The following is a 19314-nucleotide window of genomic DNA, read 5'->3' as shown; positions in this document are numbered from 1 at the left end:
TATCTTCGTCCGTAAGTACCAGACGTAGTTGTGGCCAGGTAAGTTTGCATCTAGGCCAAACTTTGAACTATTGAACATTTATGGTAGTATGTGCTTCGAAAGCGAAAAAATTAAATTTTTACTCAAACTTTCCTGAATGAAAATTCTGGCCATACTCTAATCAAATCAAGAATAAAAATCGGGGGTCATGCAAAGTTTGGTTCTAGCATGGAGGTAGTAGACAGTTACCGATATTTGAAGTTCAAAATGGCTGCCATTCCTTTGTTTAACTCTGTGGTGGAAAATGAAATTTTCGAAAAACTGAGACTGTGAAAAATTTTCCCACTCCGAGAGCTTTCAAATGAGCTCTGACAAGTGGTTGACCAGGGGGGGAAATGTAAAAGTTTGGAAGTCCAAATATCTGCCCCCGGAGGCGAAAAGGATACGTAAGTTGGTGTTAAACGACTCTTTTCAACTCAATTACCCCAAATTCCCACAATTTTCGCTCTAAAGTGTACTTCCCTGGAGGTAACCACCTTTTATATTTCAGAATTCCAAACTTATTTGTCGAATTTTTTTGTCATTATATATTATTAAACTGTTTGTTCCTGTTATAACATTCTTTTATTAATTGTAACCTGCAACAAATTAAAATGTTACTTCTATCGGCACTTGTGTTCGCTATGAAAGAACATTTCATCACGGTTCACTTTGCGGAGGAAAAAACAGAAAAACGACTGAGATTGTAAAAGCTGCAAAAAACATGAAAAACCCAAGACTAAAAAGTGGATTTATAAAGGAAAGTTTTTACATTGGTTTTAAAAGTTGACAGGCTGGCAGAACGTCGAATATATGCAAAGGAAGACTGTTCCAGTACGGAGTCGCTACATGAAACGGACGGTCTCAGTATTTTGTGCGTGTTGTCATCGGACCATTTTTAAACTGATCAATCAGATAACTTCAGGTTACGACTCTAAACATAGAGTAAAATCATATTTGAAAGATAGCTGGGAGCAAACCCATGAGTGCACTTAAAAGTTAAAGGTCAGGACTAACGTCTTAAAACAATATCGCATGGTCACCGGTTACCATTGCAACTGGTAAATAAGTGGGGCGATATGAAGAGTGATTTTTTAACTTAGTAACAATATTATTGCAGCTATGTTTTGAACACATTGAATCTGAATAATTAAATTATTTGGAAGTCCATACAACAGAGAGTTAGAAATTGAAACGAGAAAAAGCATTCATTCATTTCTTACTTTCCAGTCTGAGCATGGACAAAGGTCATTCGGGGTCCGTATGCTGACCATTACACACAGAATGTGTATGAAATTGGAGCAATTACGTGTGGCCACATAAGAGAGGTGGTTGATCAGTAGAGGAACTTTAACATGTAAAATGTTACGAGACTGCCACAAAGTGACCACTATAGTGAGGTGACCACTCTGTAAGGGTGACCACCAAGACAGGTTTAACTGTAATAACACAAATAATAATACATTCTTTTTTCTAGATCTTTATCATTGGTAATAATGGCAAATTTACAGCAAAGGCGTATCATGCTATGGGCCTATCCCCGTACGCTTTCGTCGGTTTTGGAGTTGTCTTTTGCAAGTAGAGCGGAGACTAAAGTTTTTCACGAATTATACGCAATTGCTTGTTACTTTGGTGGCGACAGAATATCTGAAGATACGACCTATACTGTTCCAGGACACACAATGAAAGATGTGACCGAAACACTAGAAGCAGATTACCCTGAAAGCGATGTTATTCTATGCAAGGATTTGGCTTGCTGCCTTAAAAATGATTACGATCGTCTGCCAAAGGGTATGTTCACACATTCTTGATCAGAGATCCGAGGCGAAGTATTTCAAGTCTCTGCAAGATACACAGGCAGCTGAACACGCCAGCTCACATGTTTGCTCCCACTGGAGGAGTGAAACAACTTTACGATCTTCACAACTACGTCACCAATACACTGAACCAGAAAAGTATCATCATCGACGCGGGTGACCTGGCAAAAGAACCTGAAAAAACGATCAGGAAATATTGCGAAGCAGTCGAAATTCCGTTCAGTGAGAGTTACTTGAATTGGAAACCTAACAATATTGACCATTGGCACGCGATTTGGAAGGACACGGCACTCAAGGGCTTCTTTTCAACGCTATCAGAAGTACCCACTTCAAGACATTACACGGCCGAGACCAAGACCAAGAGATGGATATCTCTGATGTGCCACACTACGGTCAGTTACTTATTGAAGATGCTTTACCGTACTACCGTGAACTCTTCGAGAAGCGACTAAGACCATAACAATCTGCAGTGCATTCAAGATAGTAACAAAGAATTAAAGGAATACAAATGTGAACATGTGGACTGCTTTAAATCCCATGGAGAAAGATGCGCTTACAAAGCGATTCCTCTCATTCCAACTTTTGTTGAAGGGGCAGACTCTCACAACACACAATGACGAAACGATCATATAGTTTCCCTGAGTGCTAATCTTTGTTTTAGACTTTAACCCTTTTAGCAGCGCACTATATATAATTATCTCCCGCCAAAATTTTAGTGCAAAATTTTACAAATATTTTTGATTTTTTTTGTAATTTTTTGATAATTTTGGACCAAATGGACATCACATTTCATTGGCTACACTTTTTTCTCAAAATTTAGCAAAAGTATGAGAAAAATTGACTGGGGTTTATTTTATAAAGGGAACAACAATATTGGCGCTCAAGGGTTAAGCTCAAAGCGTTTTCGAATCCTACATGATTTCTCCAAATTGATGTTTGTGTGATGGAAACTATTGCTTCAGCACTCCTTTCACGAATACGGCAGAAAATTGAAATATATTTTGGTCACTGACCATTGCTGCTTTTTATCAATCGACCCATTATTCGAAATCGAAAATTCATCGTTATATGCCAACGTCCACAAGCTTTATGGTTTGTCATGGGATAAACGTGACGAGATTAGATGCTGTATTCGAAACAATTTACAAAGAAATTAAGGTTACACCGCAATATAATGGTTCAAGATGGCTTTATTGATATTGTAATTTTCTACCGGTCCTTTGGATTTGGTAAGTCATTTATTTACCTTGAACGGTAATGATTATTGGACCTGTTTGTTGTTATCTCGAATTAAACTGATGATCAGATATTCTCGCCGCTGGTGAGGACACGAACCTTTCTTGTGTTTGACGCCCCAAAAAGACATGCATTTCACATGAAATTCTGATGATAATTGCATCGTTTCAACATTTTTGATACTGCAAAGTTCATATTTTGAAAATTTTACGTTTCTGTGCAGTGCCCTTGACGACTTATGATATAAAATCTTTATACATCTGTGAATTGCTCCTCCAGAGTGATTGACATATCCATTGTGTTTTAGAGTCAAATTATCATAAAAAAGTAACAACTCGCCCCCCCCCCCAAAAAGTGAAGTTGTCCACGTTTCACATACAAATCCGATCATGAATCTTTGTGAGATGGCGATCACCATATTAAAACAGACATTAAATTAGCGCTCACAAATAATTTTATTGACCAAGTACAGAATAATGATGTATATAATCTAAGAAAGGTGTATCCATTGGTGTCTTGTAGTTCTTTGAGTAAAACATATGTATATGACATATAATATCATACCAAGTATATTGATGGTGCAAATGCAGCGATCTGATTGGTCGAGACGTGAATAGAACCATGGTATATTCGCGATATACCATGGTTGGCAAGCACCTGTGTGGAAGAGGACGCATGGGTAGCTTTTACAGCCGGCCTTCGATCGACTGTCGGAGCAACGCTGCGAGCGCCCGTGTACTTCCCTACAGTACGAATTACGGCGGGATTTCGAAAGTTTTCAGGATGTAAAGTCTTAAATTTCTACCATTCAGATATAATGCATCCCCAGCGAATGTAAGCTTATACCACGAGATTTTGATCAGTACTTTTCTCTATTTCCTACAAAGACTATAGGCCTGCTGTCGACGTCACAATCTCGAAATAGTCACTCCGATCGAATTGGCAGGCATGATCCTTCACATTTCGGGTTTTGCCCTCTCAAAAATAATCTCAAAGCGAGAAAGGCAAGTAAAGATGAAAGCCATCCTGTATGGCATAAGAGGGCGCACCACCAAAACACTCCGCGCCCTCAGCAGTTGACCTCAGCTGTTAAAGGTCATTTGTCAGAGCTTGTACGCAAAGGTTGCCAATATTGGTTTAGCCTGAATAATTGTTCAATTTTTACCCAGTCTGTAGTGAGACATAACAAGTGGCCAGGTAAGTTTGCATCAAGCGCAATCTGTTTATTATTATACAAGGACATACACTGTAGTGTTTGCCCGGAGTGTTTAGGGAGCGTTCAGTTTTTACGGCCTGGGGGGGGGGGGCGGCAAAATCTTGTCGCCGGTGTTCAAAAAAATATAGACCCCCCCTGCATTTTTTGTGAAAAAAAGATGACCCCCTTTGTCAGACGAAAAAAATTGATGAACCCCCCCCCCCCCCCTGAAAAATAACCAAAACCCATATGTCAAATTTACCCGCATGGTTTGGATTTGAACTCCGGTACGCGGCGCTCTTTATTCTATGCCAGTGCACAAACTTCTCAGCCACATCCATTGAAACGTCTGTTAATTAGGACGACTGTAAGGCAATTTTTAACTTCATTTCCATAGACAACTCATGTCCATGGACATTGTATAAAGTAAACTTTATTGGAGTGGTTCGCCAAAGGCAGCCCTCCGGTTAAGAGGGTCATGGGCCATTACGTATTAAAAGTCAACTTTATTCTAGTGGGCCACCAAAGGTGGCACGCCAGTAAAGAGGGTCGATCATGGCTATTGCATAAAGTAGACTTTACTGGACAGGGCCGCTGAAGGTGCGCGGCGATTACCATTATTCAGTGCGTGATCCCAGGGGTCCCTCAAAAATGTTTCTAATACAAGCCGCGGCTTCAATTGGGAATTTTACGGTAAGATTGCCGTGGGGTATTACATAAGTCAATTTATTGTAGTGGGCCGCCGCAGGCGGCCCGCCGGTAAAGAGGGTCAATCATGGCCATTGCATGAAGTAAATCTAATTGGACTGGGCCGCCAAAGGCGTCTGCCCGTTAAGGGGTCATGGGTAATACATAATGTACCGGTATATTTATTGTAGTGGGCCGCCGAAGGCGGCCCGCCGGTAAAGAGGGTCGATCATGGCCATGGCATAAAGTGAACTTAATTGTTGGTATTATGTTTTTGAAAATGTGGTGACCCCCCCCTTTCCTACCAGTGAAAAAGCGATGACCCCCCCCTTTGCGGATTCCAAAATTATGATGACCCCCCCTGGATTTTGCCGGCCCCCCGGCCGTAAAAACTGAACGGTACCTTACTGGGGAAAAAGAGATCCCTCTTTTAACTCCATGCTCCACGGAGTAGAACAGGCAGCGGGGCGGCCATTTATACTAGCGCAGCACTCACGACTTTCACGTAAGGCTACATTGTTTATCAGCTTGTTATTACTCAATGATGCAATTCTGACAGCATGATAAGGTTCGTAATTCCTGTAATTCTAAAGTTGTGCAGTTTTCTGTTCATTAGGAAACCGTTGGTCGTTTATCCGTTCAATCTTCCGACCAGGGTTTTCTAATTAAAAGCAGTGAAGACAAGCTGCAGTGCAAGGTCCGAAAACACATTTTCGTAACGAGTGCAGGCATGATGGCATGCGCCCAAGCAGCAGCTAGCGTGGCTGTTGCCCCGGCCCGGGGCTGTTGCATCGCGGGAACTTCGCCATCTTCAGCTCCCGACGTTCAGACGTCTGCAGCTCACATCAAAAACAGAAAATCGGACCTGTGCATAAAGGAAGTAACAATATGATGAGTTACGCTCTATAAAGGGCGTAACTCATGAGGTTGAAGTACTTCCTTTTTTTGCTCAAAATGCTAGTGCAAAACAGGCGTAACTCCACATTTTTTCAATTAACAAAAAATGATTTCATAACTATAACATTCATTTATGACATTTTACATATCTATGACATTACCCTTTACCATTAAAAACATTAACTACAAACAAATTGAATTTTAGCGTTAGAGACTTTTACTAGTAAAACCTTTATTCCCCTCTAACTCAGTTTATTGAAAGAGTGAGTTAAGCTTCTCTTAGTCTTACACCGTGCCATCGCTGTGGTCTACACCGATTTCTACCAGGTGAAACTTTCATGAAGCTTGCAAAGTTAAAATCTGGTTGATGTCTCGATGAGCACACTTTGCAAAATAGAGTTTCAATGTGCAAACATCCGAAGATCTATGATATGTATACCTGGTTTGGTAAAGTTAGATGTCCGAAGAGCGCATCGGAAATCGAAACTGAATGATACAATTTGTGGCTAATATGATGCATTTTATGCGAGTATTGGCTGCTATTTTTCAATCAAAAACACAATGACCATCCCTATTGATTTTTTCCAAAATATGGTGACCCCACCATTACTAAATCAAAACCAGGGCGACTCTCATCAATCAATTCCCCAACCCTCACCGAAGAAACTTACCAGTCCCTAAGCAGACAACAGAGCAAGACTTAGTTGTGTTGTTATTATTTATTGTTGTTGTTGTTTTTGTTTGTTGTTGTTGTTGTTGTTGTTGTATTTTTTTAAGTGTCCTATGATGATGTGGACTTATCCACCATTTAAATAAATTACAATGAAGTGTTTTTTATTGCCACATCCAGCCCGCTGGGCTTATAAGACACGTTAATAATAATAAATATCACATCGAAGAAAAAAAGATACAGTTTTTGTAAAGTGTGTTTTCCTTCTAGAAAATGCCCTATAAATGTAGTCTGCTACATCATTACAGAATTTTTTAATAAGTATACATAACTTGTTTTCCTTGCTTTAGTCATTAAAATCTGGCATAACAGTCAATATCTTGTCTAAAAGTAACTTGCGGTAATCTTCATACAGAGTACATTGAAACAAAAAATGAAATTCGTCTTCAACATTAAGAGGACAGAATTCGCATAACCTTTGTTCCACTGCAAGATTACCGAATCCCCCCTTTCCATTTTAAGTGGGAGTATGCCCATCCTAAACTGGGCCATGAGAGACCGCTTCGCATGAAACACACAACCTGTCAAATACTTTTCTTTTCCGTGATGTATTTTATGCGAGTATTGGCTGCTATCTTTCAACCAACAACACAACAAAACACAATAGCTTAGTATTAATTATTCACTTGGATAAATGATTGTGCTACTTTTCTTTATAAATCAGAATATGCAAAATAAATTCAATGATGATATAAACTACCACACATGCCGATATACGTGCTTAATGCCGCCTGGTCAGTGAATTCAAAGTTGAGTGAAATGTCTCTAACAGCGTTGCAGTGTTGCAAGTCCATCATAATTCTGAAAAAGAGTAAAGCCATACTGACTTCAGGTGACATGAAGGCAGATATTTGTATGCACGGCCCCAGTATAATTCGTCATCCCGAGAATCTTTCCATACATTTTCAGTCTATATTGTGCACATTTGCTGCAGTTTGCCATCTGTCATCATCAGTGGACACTGCTAATACTGATCATGAATGAGAAATGACAAATGTGAAATGTTTGCCTCTATTCACGTGTGTGTGTGTGTGTGTGTGTGTGTGTGTGTGTGTGTTCATGTCTCTACTCTTCACCGTGACAATTTTAAATGTTTTATGATGTCATAGCTTGCCCCTTTTCTCATTTCAGATTTCAATCGAAGTGGAATGTAATGGCAAATTCACAGCCAAGACGTGTCATGTTGTGGGCCTATCCCCGTTGTCTTTCCACGGTTTTTGAATTATCCTTAGCGAGTAGACAGGAAACCAAAATATTCCATGAATTGTATTCCCTTGCTTATCACTGTGGTGACGACACAGCTTTTAAAGATTCAATGCCCAGGGCTCCAGGATACACCATCAAATATGTTATTGAGATGCTGGAATCGAATTACCCCGGAAAAGATGTTATTCTGTGCAAAGATATGGCGAGTGCCCTGGAAGGAGGAGGTTATGATCGTTTGCCTATGGGGTACTACCACACTTTCATTATCAGAGACCCGAGACGCAGTATAGCCAGTTTATGTGAAGCATACAAAACCCTTGATATACCTTCCTCTGTTTTCCCTTCAACGGGAGGAATAAAACAATTATACGACCTCCACAACTATGTCACTAACACGCTGAATCAGAAAAGTATCATCATCGACGCGAGTGACCTAGCAAATCAACCTGAAAATACAATCAGGAAATATTGTGAAGCAGTTGAAATTCCGTATTGCGACAGCTACTTAAATTGGAAACCTAACAATATTGACCATTGGCATACAGTTTGGAAGGATACATCACTCAAAGCTTTCTTTGTCGACTCTGTCGAAAGTACCCACTTCAAGTCATCGCACGATAGACACCAAGACCAGGAGATTGATATCTCTGATGTGCACACCATGCCCAGTTACAAATTGAAGACGCTCTCCTTATTACCGTGAACTCTTCGAGAACCGACTAAGACCATAACATTCTGAGCACTCAGAAAAAGAAACCTTGCTCAGGAAAAAGTGTACATGTAAATAAATCAGATCCCTGACAGAAAGGTCTTTCTTCTTGTCCTTCAAGTGGCTGTCTTCAATCCCAGGTTTTCAGATTCACGCTTGATGACATTGACAATTTGCGTAATTTACTTACTTACTCAATTACTTTGGAAATAAAGCTTATAAAGAACTTGCTCCTCAAATTTTTGCCTTGAAGTTTACAAAGTACTATACCCAGTATGGTTATTAGGACAAAGTATGGGAAATAAAGTTTGAAATGTCTGCGATGTTTGGCAGTCAATTACCCCTGTAGATGCGATTGCAATTAATCTGATCAATCGTAAGTTTTTGTTAGTATCAATCTGCGTTTTGAGTTTTAAGCTGCGTGTTTTAAGCCTTTTACACAAATTCCCCGTTTGATATTCAACAAAAATATCGCTTGAACGCTCGTTTCACGAATACAGTAAATAGTTCAACCAATGAGACATTATGTATCAAAGATGATGTGTATTGACTTGATTAAATAAATGGATTCCCCATGTAACATAGTCACAAAACGCTATATTTTCATCAGTCGGTCCATCATACGCACGTCAAGGATGTTCTATTGTTTATGCCCACGTCACATGCTGCGATTTTTCATTTGATATGACACGACGAGCGAAGATAATGCGATAAAAAGTAGGTCGAGGGAGATTTCTATTCAATTTAAGACCCATATCACGTGTGCAATTTTAAATTGAACACTTTGCAATCTGTTGTTATCTCCAATCAAACCTTTGAAATTCTCGTAGTCTCGAACATACGAGATCTCAATGGTTTTTCACTCTGGTTTTGACGGGTCGATACAATGCACGTGATAACTCAGTAATCAAAGTACTACGTCAACATTTTTCTGATAACGACAAAGTAAATAGGCAATATTTCAGAGGTTAAACGCCCTACTTGTTCATGGTGATATACTTTAGAACAATGCGCCTTATGTTTGTACATGTCATTGTATTTGTATTTTTCATTTGAATTTGTAATACGTCGGCACCGAGGTCGATACGGACAGTCGCGTTGACTTCAAGGTCTCATAGCAGTATTTGAGTCACACTGCTTTGCCTTGAAAGCTTTGCCATTATTTGTTGGTTCCCAGATGTAAGTATAATCAAGGTTTTCATTTCGTGATCAGTCTATATTCGCAAACCATATATATACACCGGGCATATACATATGTCACCCCGCTCGAATTAAAGATAGACGTTCGTTCACCGTGACCACGGAGGCAGTGAGTAAATCGTGACTGAAGACTTTCGCACCGTCGAATAGATATCGGTAAATATTATTATTTGTGTCAATTTTCTCTCTTTGGGTAAAATTCCATTTCGCTTGTAATGCTTTTCGATATTCCGCCACGAAATCTAAGCGTCTTCTACAATTGCTATGTTACTCTTAACCTAGTTGTTTTCAGGAGTAGGTATAAGGAAGGAGGGGTCAACTTCTGCAAGTAAATGTGTAGTGTAACTAGCACGTGGTAAAACTTTTGACACCATTAAAAGATGCTTAAAGCAATAATTATTTGCTGTTTTGACGTTTATTGCACAGTGTGCAATTGCATCCTTCATCTAAAAAGTGAATTATGGCTACACACCGGACAAAGTTTACATTTTGAAAATGTCCCCCTTTGATGAAGTGGAATTCATGACGGGTTTGATATTCAGACAGTCCGTAAAGTACATATTTAGAATGATTGACACACATATTGTATTTCAGAGTCATGTGATAAAAATCAGTTGATGCACACACAGCTAAAAAAGTGGCTAGGGTCGCCCGCACAGCTAATCACACAGATCAAAATTCATCGTTAGACAACGATCGTTTTATGCAGACAGCAATAAAATTCTAACCATTGAGTGACAGAGTACAGAATACTAGTGTAACTACCAGTAATCCAAAATAAGCAAAGCCATACTGACCGTGAACTATTCAAAATTCAGCTCTTTTAATCTTTTGCCCTAAAGTAATCTTAGTGTGGGCCAAGGCCAAGCGTAGTAAATAAAGCTACAAGTGTCTGCGATTTCGTCTGGTCGATAAAGCGTACGTATACGACTCGCAATAAGTTATCTCATATCGCAATTTCCGTAGACTCTGACAACACAAAATGGCCCAGGGAGAAAAAGCGGCTAACAAGGAAAGCCATATGGGACTAAAGACAACAGCATGTAGTATAAGGGCGCACCACTAAACCACGTGCACTCTGTGTCCCCTTGAACTCAGCAGTTAATTAAAGGTCATGTGCCTGAGTTTGGAGGCAAAGGTTGCCAACGTTGGTTTAGACCGAATAATTGCATTTACCCCTCTATTGTGGGAGACATAATAAGTGGCAAGGTAAGTATATACCAAACTCAATCCGTTCATGATGGGAAGGACACACACTGTAGTATTTACCCAGAGATTTACTAACTCTACGCATATGCCGAGAGTGCTTGGCCAAAAGCCACGCCCGTGAGGGTAAAAAAAAGGGGTCTCTTTTTTAACTCCATGCTTCACAGAGAGGGAAGGCGCTTTAGTTATTAGCAGAGCACTCAAGACAAACACATAGGGCAGTGTTTACCAGCATGTTACACATCAATGATGCAATTCTGGCTGCACTGCAGGGAATCATAATCGAACAATTTGTCTGTTCATTGTGAACCCGTTGTTTGATAAACCGTTTAATCTTCTGACCTGGACTTTACTCCTATGACTGAGTTTAAAAGAAATTTGATGCACAGGAATTGAAAGCAGTGAAGACAAGCGGTGAGGTCCAAAGCACACAATTGCAAAAGTGTTCCAGCTGTCACGGTGGAAACTCAGTTGTCTGTGGCGGGGCAGGCTGCGTCATCAAAAGGTCAACCCCGCCACGGACAATCGATGACCCGCATTCAATTGTGGTGAAGTTTGTATTTATTGGTCATTTTTGTCCTTTTTCTGGTCAAATATTTTTATCGTGTTGTGTATTTTAATGAAATGATGTTGGGGTTAGAGTTTATCAAAATTGTGGTCCTAACAGTTTAGATTTGATAAAAATTAGTGTTAACTTCAAAGTTGGAAAACATGGTCAAAATTCTTTGCTTTACATGAGCCTGTATAAGAATAAGAAGCATATTTGGATTGTATGAATACTAATAAATCCCCATTCAGAGAACATTGTGCTCATTGATTGTGTCTTTGACTTTACTGACGTTGAATAAACTTTGAAATAAAGATTTTACTTGACGACACTTACATCATTTCGGTAACCAATAGAAACATTCTACAGTGATTCATATTTTACTTCATGCCTACACCCCAGAATCAGTCCATTTGAATTTGAAAACTGGCCTGGTTAGTCAATGAACTACACCGGTTTCCAAGGTCAGTCACTTGATGTTTTAGTTTCTGAAAGCCTGAAATGCAGATCTGAAATTGTTCACAGTAGAACCATATCTAGCTTTCAGTCTGAGCACTCTTTACAGAGGTCAGTCAGAGTAAAATATGCTAACAATTATACGCACACTTTGTACCAAATGGGAATTAAAGAATGTGGCCACTGACAACGTGAGAGAGGTAGCTGTCCTGTAGAGGATTTTAATACGTTGCCGGACTGCCACGAAGTGACCACTATAGAGAGGTGACCACTTTGTAAAAGTGACCACTAAAACATGTTTTACTATGGTTTCTTTTATCTAGATTGTTATCGTTGGTGATAATGGCACATTCACATCAAAGGCGTATCATGCTATGGGCCTATCCCCGTACGCTTTCGTCTGTTCTGGAGTTGTCTTTGGCAAGTAGAGCGGAAACTAAAGTATTCCATGAATTATACTCATTGGCTACTTACTTTGGTGACGACAGAATATTTGAAGATGCAACGTGGACGGTTCCAGGATACACAATGAAAGATGTGACCGAAACACTAGAAGGAGATTACCCTGAAAGCGATGTTATTCTGTGCAAGGATTTGGCTTGCTGCCTTGGAAAGAATTACGATAGTTTGCCAAAAGGGTATGTTCACACATTCTTGATTCGAGATCCGAGGCGAAGCATTTCAAGTCTCTGCAAAATACACAACCAGCTGAAGATACCAGCTCACATGTTTCCTTCCACTGGAGGAGTGAAGCAACTTCATGATCTTCACAACTACGTCACCAATACTTTGGATCAGAAAAGTATCATCATCGACGCGGGTGACCTGGCAAAAGAAGCTGAAAAAACAATTAGGAAATATTGTGAAGCAGTCGAAATTCCGTACAGTGACAGTTACTTGAATTGGACACCTAACAATATTGACCACTGGCACGCGATTTGGAAGGATACGGCACTCGAAGCCTTCTTTGGGGACGCTGTCGGTAGTACCCATTTCAAGCCATTACACGATCGAGACAAAGACCAGGAGATGGATATCTCTGATGTGCCACACCAGGGTCAGTTGCATATAGAAGATGCTCTCCCTTATTACAATGAGCTCTTCGAGAAGCGACTGCAACCATAACAATCTGTTCATTCAAGATGGAAACAAAGAATAGTAGAAGTAAAATAATGTTAACCTGTGGACTGCTTAAAATCCCGCTCAAAAATATTTTGCAAAACATTCAGGTTACACCACAATACAGTTGTTCAAGATGGTCTTATTGCTATTGTGATTTTGTACTTGTCCGCCGGACATGGTAAACTATTTATTTACCTAGAACGATAATGAGTGTTGGACCTGTTTGTTGTTATCTCGAGTTTCTTTAACATTTTTGATACTGACAACGTGGGCAAGGTCAATAGAGAACAAATCAAGGTAAAAGATATTAGCTTCATCACATACAACTAAGTGAAATGCTTTACTTATTTCAATATAGTATTATTCACCATGATCGGTTAAGATTTCCATTTGTTTCAAATACTTAGAAACTTTTAAAAATGGAATCCTTGCATCTTCCGTAATCGTTATGTTACCCGTGGCTAGATACTTTCAGGAATAGGAAGGGAAAGGGTACAATGTATATTGACTACTGCAAATAAATGTGCAAAAAATAGCGCTTTTACCAATATAAAGAGTGCTTAAAAGCAATGTGTATTATCTGTGTTGAAATTTATTACGTTGTCTGCTTTTGATTCCTTCATCCAACACATGAATAACGGTTACAGGCACGGCTTTTGAAAATGTTTCATTTTTAGGCAGTGCCCTTGACGACAGTTATGTTTTGAAATCTTTATACATTTGCAAATTGCTCATTAGGAGTGTTTTACACATCAATCGTATTTAAGGGTAAAATAATCATTAAAAAGTACTCGTACTCACCTCCAAAAAGTGAAGTTGTCCGTTAATCATGTTTAACATATAACACCGATATGAATCTTTGTCAGATGGCGATCGCCATGTACATGTGCAGACATTAAAGGGAAACAGTCGTCTGAATTGCACCTGTGCGAGTTTAACAATGTATTTCGTGGACGATATCTAGATGCACCTCATTATCATTGCCGCAAAACTTAAATTATACGATGTAGATTATAACAGACATGTTTTAAGTTTCATCAATCACCAATGCAGCTTGGATACAGTGTTTGGATTGGTAGTATGGATCCAAAATGACCTTTGAGCGCATTCCCGACGACTGTTTTCCTTTAAATAAACGCTCACAAATAATTGACAGGCCGAGTACAGAATACTGGCGTGTCTAATCTGAGAAAGAACGTTGCATTGTGTTCTGTAGATCTGCGAGTAAAACAAACATATATGTGACATAGCGGCATATATCGGGATGATGGAATTTTAAGACTTGAAACTCTGAGAATCTTTCGAAATCCCTCAGTAATTTATGGTGTAGAGAAGTGCAGGGCGTTGAAATGGAAGACAATGCAGGGGAAGTATTTAGCCAGGATTTCTTTACTTTTAACTATAAGCCTGTCGAACTAGCAAGCACGACCTTCAGTTTTCTGGTTCTTGCCAACTTAAAAACATTTTAGAGAGCAAGAAAGGCAGGAAAAGAAGAAACCCATCTGGCACAAAGACAAAAGAGGGCGCAAACAACTCTGTGTCCTCAGCGATTGACCCCAGCAGTTTAAAGTTCATTTGTCAAAGCTTGTAGAGAAAGGTTGCAGATGTTGGTAAACGTTTAGCTTGAATAATTGCTGTTTTTACACCCTCCCTTGTGAGACATAATAAGTGGCAAGGTAGGTTTGTATCAAGTACAATCTGTCTACGATTGGAAGAACCCATGCTGTAGTGTTTACCCCAAATCATTGGCCTGAATGTAGGTGTCTGTAGCGAGTGCTAATGGCTACAGCGATTGTGTCTAACCCCTTGCTCCATTGAGTATAGTGGGGGCTAGGCATTAGCTCAGCACTCACAACGCACCCGTAGGATTACAGTTAGGGTTACCAGCTGGCTAAATTACTTGATTTGTAATTCTAAACTTCGGCAGTTTTCTGTTCATCATGAAACCATTAATCGTTAATTCGACCACGATTTTACTTCAATGACTCTTTTCAAGAGTATTTAATGCTCACAAATTAAAAGCAGTGCAGACAAACTGCAAGGTCCAAAACGCACTGTCGAAAAGAGTGCAGGCATGGGTCAAGCCGCAGCGTGACAGTTGCATGGCGGGAGAAAGAATCTCGTTCTCTATCTGTACACGGTACAGAAGGCAGTTTCATCGCCTTCCTTCGGTTAAGATTTCTTCAGTTCGGATCTAATAACACCCACGGGCGCTGTGGGTTAATAATCGTATTCAATATGTAGAATATCTATTATGACTTGATCATTCAGTAAAGAATCACGGTACACAATATTACTGTACACGTCGGCTAGCATAACCGAGTGGCTATAGCTGCCTGGCTTGGGCCAGCAGGCGCTGCGAACAAGATGCATAATCATATTTAATGTGTATGTCTATATTGATTATTCAATAAAGAATAACGGAACATAACTTCTGTCATGCCTATATTTCTATAGGTATGTGTCGGCTAGCATAACCGAGTGTTCATGCATGCCGGGCGTGGAACCGGCGGTTAGGCAGTAGATAAATAATTTTGCCACTTTTTTATAGATCACGAATCTGCACGATGAATTCCAATGTTGATGCAAACTACCAATGTATGCTTCCGTGCTAAATACCGCCTGGTCAGTGGACTCAAAATTGAGTAAAATGTCACTAACACCCTTGCAGTGTTCACAGTCAAACAGGACATGAAAGAGCTAATAGGGAAACTTTAGAGAAGGGAATCGCCATCTTTCAGTACGGGTTTAGTGAATTGTTGAAAATGTCTCTTCTACTCTGTGCCTGAAAAGTATATAAACTTTATCAGCAATTACGTTAATGAAAATTTAAGAAATACTAGGTGTCTGAAAGATAAACATTTGCATTGTTTAAGGACGATGAATATTGACAGCTAGTTCAGGACAATTGGCAGTCCCATACTATGTCTAAAAAAGATTGACGGATTTTTCCGATCTGCCTTTGTTTCCACAGTCATCCCTAGAAATAACCACCATGGAATGTATGAATAAATTGTGGTCACTGTCGACGATTCACTTCGATTCAATTTAATTAAGGTACTTTATTCTCCGCCTATAAATACAGAAATTTATCTGAAGCCTCATCGACTTTACATTAAAACATAAATAGCAAAAGTCTACGCCACCGGAATTATAAAGAGTTTAAGACTGACACAGCTGTAGGCATAAATGAGGTCTTTATTAAATGCCTTTCTCAACCAGCCTGATGCCTATGGCACCTCTCTGAAGGGAGCATCTGAAATTATAAAGAGAAAGAGTTGATTCTGTGTCTTCTTTTTTCAATGCAGGCTTGGTAAAAAAGTCTGAATGTGACAGATTACTTTGTCTGCTCTGTTTACAATCCTGGAGACTTTAAACTTCCAGACCAGACATTGATATTAAAAGTCAAAACATTCTCGATAAGAGATCTGTGCACCAATTGGGGAACATTCTGGCAGACATTGCAGGTGTTATTTAATGTTGGGCTTCTTTTCACCATAAGCTTATAATAAGCTTATAATCTGTATTTAAACATGCACAACTTCAACAGGTTCGTTTTTAGTTTTAATGGCAGTACAATCACTAACTTTGTGACAAATTCCAACATTTCTTTCTGCCTTTCCAACATTTCTGGAAAAAATACTAATAGCCTAGGTATACCTCTTTAAAAGTTCAATATATCTTAAAATAATCAGCTATGGAGTGTTAACCATTTCGAACTATATCATCGGCATATTCAAAAACACAACATTGCAGTATTGCACCTCGTGTGATAAGTGTAAAATGACGATAAATAACAGTTGATAGCACACAACCTTTTGAAACCTCAACATGCAGTACAATTTAATCTGACGTACAACCTCCTATTCATACTGGTCATGGTCCATCTTTGAGAAAGTCGTTGAATCAAATAACTTTATGTTAATTAACGTTAATATGAATCAAGTGTTTGACCGGTCATGTTTCCAAATAACCTACAACTTATGTCCTACACATATATACTGCAGCCACAGTAACTGATGTTTGTGGTCCTCAAAGGTCCGCTTACAGTGTACGCATTTGCTGGACCACAGTCCCTCCACCCACCATATCTCTGGGGTCTCATTCCTCGGCGCCTGGGCGGAGAGATTATTGTATTTGGTCTGTATCAGACAATGGGCACATTAACGATGGGCTCATGAGAATGGTTTTAATGCTGGGTATTTCTAGTACGTTATTTAATTCACTTTCTAATTTTTGTTTCAAACGATGATTTTGCTTTAAATTATGGCACGCCATCCTTTAGTATGGGGTAAGTGAATGGCTGAAAACACTTCTCTCACTCTGTGCCTGAAAAGTACAGAAATGTATCAGCAATTTCGATGATCAAAATCTAAAAAATCTGAGTTGCGATTTCATATGGTGGTATTTCAGACATTATTCGTCTAGAAGATATGAATTTGATTAATCAGTGTTATGTATTGAACTTTTTTCCATTCTACAAGCCTTACCGCTTTCGCGTGTGTGCCTATTACTTTACCCTCGCTATCTCCGTATAATATTCCGACGAAAACTTTTTATCCCTTAATTACCCTCCCTATTCCCTTCATTAATTTGTTCTACCGATCACAAACGCTGGGGGGGGGGTCGTATCGCCTTGACCAAATAACTCGTTAGCATCTCATAAAGTCCGTCTTTCAATGACCAGTGACAGGTGTTAAAGGCAATCGGTAGTTCGATACTGTGGCTTAAACATCACAAGTTTCTTGATATCACAAAAAGATTAAAAAAGAGCGACTTAGAACGACTTGGTCCTTTTAAGACGTAAGGTGTGCTCCCCGAATATCTTGTTTGTTTTCTTGTATAGATTTTTAATATCGGTGATGATGGCACATTGCAGTCCAAAGCGTGTTTGCTGTGGATGTATCCTCGTACGATGTCGACCGTGTTCGAGTTGTCTTTAGCGAGCAGAACGGAGACTAAAGTATTCCACGAATTATACGCATTGGCTTATTACCATGGCGATGAGCGTGACAGCAAGTACGAAGATTTAGAGTGGGCGATTGAAGGATACACAGTGAAAGATGTCATTAAAACACTGGAAGCAGAATATCCAGGAAAAGATGTCATTTTATGCAAGGACGTTGCTCTTTGCTTGAACGGCAACTACGATTGTCTACCTAAAGGATATATTCACACATTCTTGATTCGAGATCCGAGGCGAAGTATCACGAGTTTTTGGAAAATATTGAAAGGATTAAAGTTACCACCTGACATGTTACCACCCACCGGAGGAGTGAAGCAACTTCATGATCTTCACAACTACGTCACAGATACCCTGAATCAGGAAAGCATCATCATCGACGCCAGTGATCTAGCCGACCAACCATAGAAAATGATCCGTAAATATTGTGAAGCAGTTGAGATTCCGTATTGCGACAGCTACTTGAGTTGGAAACCCGACAATATTGACCATTGGCACACGATTTGGAAGGATACGCCGCTCACGGACTTCTTTGTCGACTCCGTCAGAAGTACCCATTTCAAGCCATTACACGATAGACACCAAGACCAGGAGATGGATATCTCTGATGTGCCACACCATGCTCAGTTACTTATTGAAGATGCTCTGCCCTATTACCATGAACTCTTCGAGAAGCGACTAAGGCCATAACATTCTGCGCACCCAGAAAAATAAACATTGCCTTATTAAAAATGTGTACATGTAGATTGGTCAAATTCCTGACAGAGAGATCTTTCTTCTTGTTTTTTTAACGGCTGTGCTTAATCCCATCATTTGAGATTCATGCTAGCAGACATTTACTACCTACGTAATTTACTCCTTTGTTTTCCTTTTAAAGATGTGAACATTTAATCAATTTCTTAAGAAATACAGCTTATCAAATACTTGCTCCTTGAATCATTTGCCTTGAAGTTACGGCGTACCATATCTGATATGGATAAGGACAAAGTACGGGCAATGGAGTTGGAAATGTCTGCTATATTTCTCGATTACAATAAATTGCTTACGTAGTTCCACTCCTTTTATATTCAATGCAAAAGTGAATCGATCGAAAGTTTTCCACAAAATCACAGATAAATTCTCCTTTCCTCTGACAATATCCATCTGCATTTCGATTTTTAAGGTCACAGGTTTTAGGGCCTTTTGCACAAACCCTCATGTGATAATCAATAAAACCATTGCTTGCACACTCATATGGTAAACAGTTAAACCGAATAGATGTTATGTACCGAAGATAAAGTGCATCGACTTGATTTAATAAATCGATTCCCCGTGTAAAATGGTTA

At 39.4% G+C, this 19314-nt stretch overlaps 1 protein-coding gene across 1 annotated transcript; it reads left to right on the top strand.

The window, feature by feature from the left end:
- Positions 1-17941: 17941 nt before the first annotated feature.
- LOC139152295 (uncharacterized) lies at positions 17942-18397 on the top strand. The gene has a single exon (XM_070725437.1). It carries the CDS (start codon positions 17942-17944, stop codon positions 18395-18397), a length of 456 nt encoding a protein of 151 aa, XP_070581538.1.
- The last annotated feature ends 917 nt before the right edge of the window (positions 18398-19314 follow it).

Source organism: Ptychodera flava, chromosome 15 (assembly GCF_041260155.1).
Source record: "Ptychodera flava strain L36383 chromosome 15, AS_Pfla_20210202, whole genome shotgun sequence".
Taxonomy (NCBI): Eukaryota; Metazoa; Hemichordata; class Enteropneusta; family Ptychoderidae; genus Ptychodera; species Ptychodera flava.
Note: the sequence above shows the minus strand (reverse complement) of the source record. Positions and strands in the feature narration are given on the sequence as shown.

What these genes read in the sequence shown, in the direction of transcription:
- LOC139152295 (XM_070725437.1), top strand. Translation starts at nt 17,942, where the DNA reads ATGTCGACCGTGTTCGAGTTGTCTTTAGCGAGCAGAACGGAGACTAAA.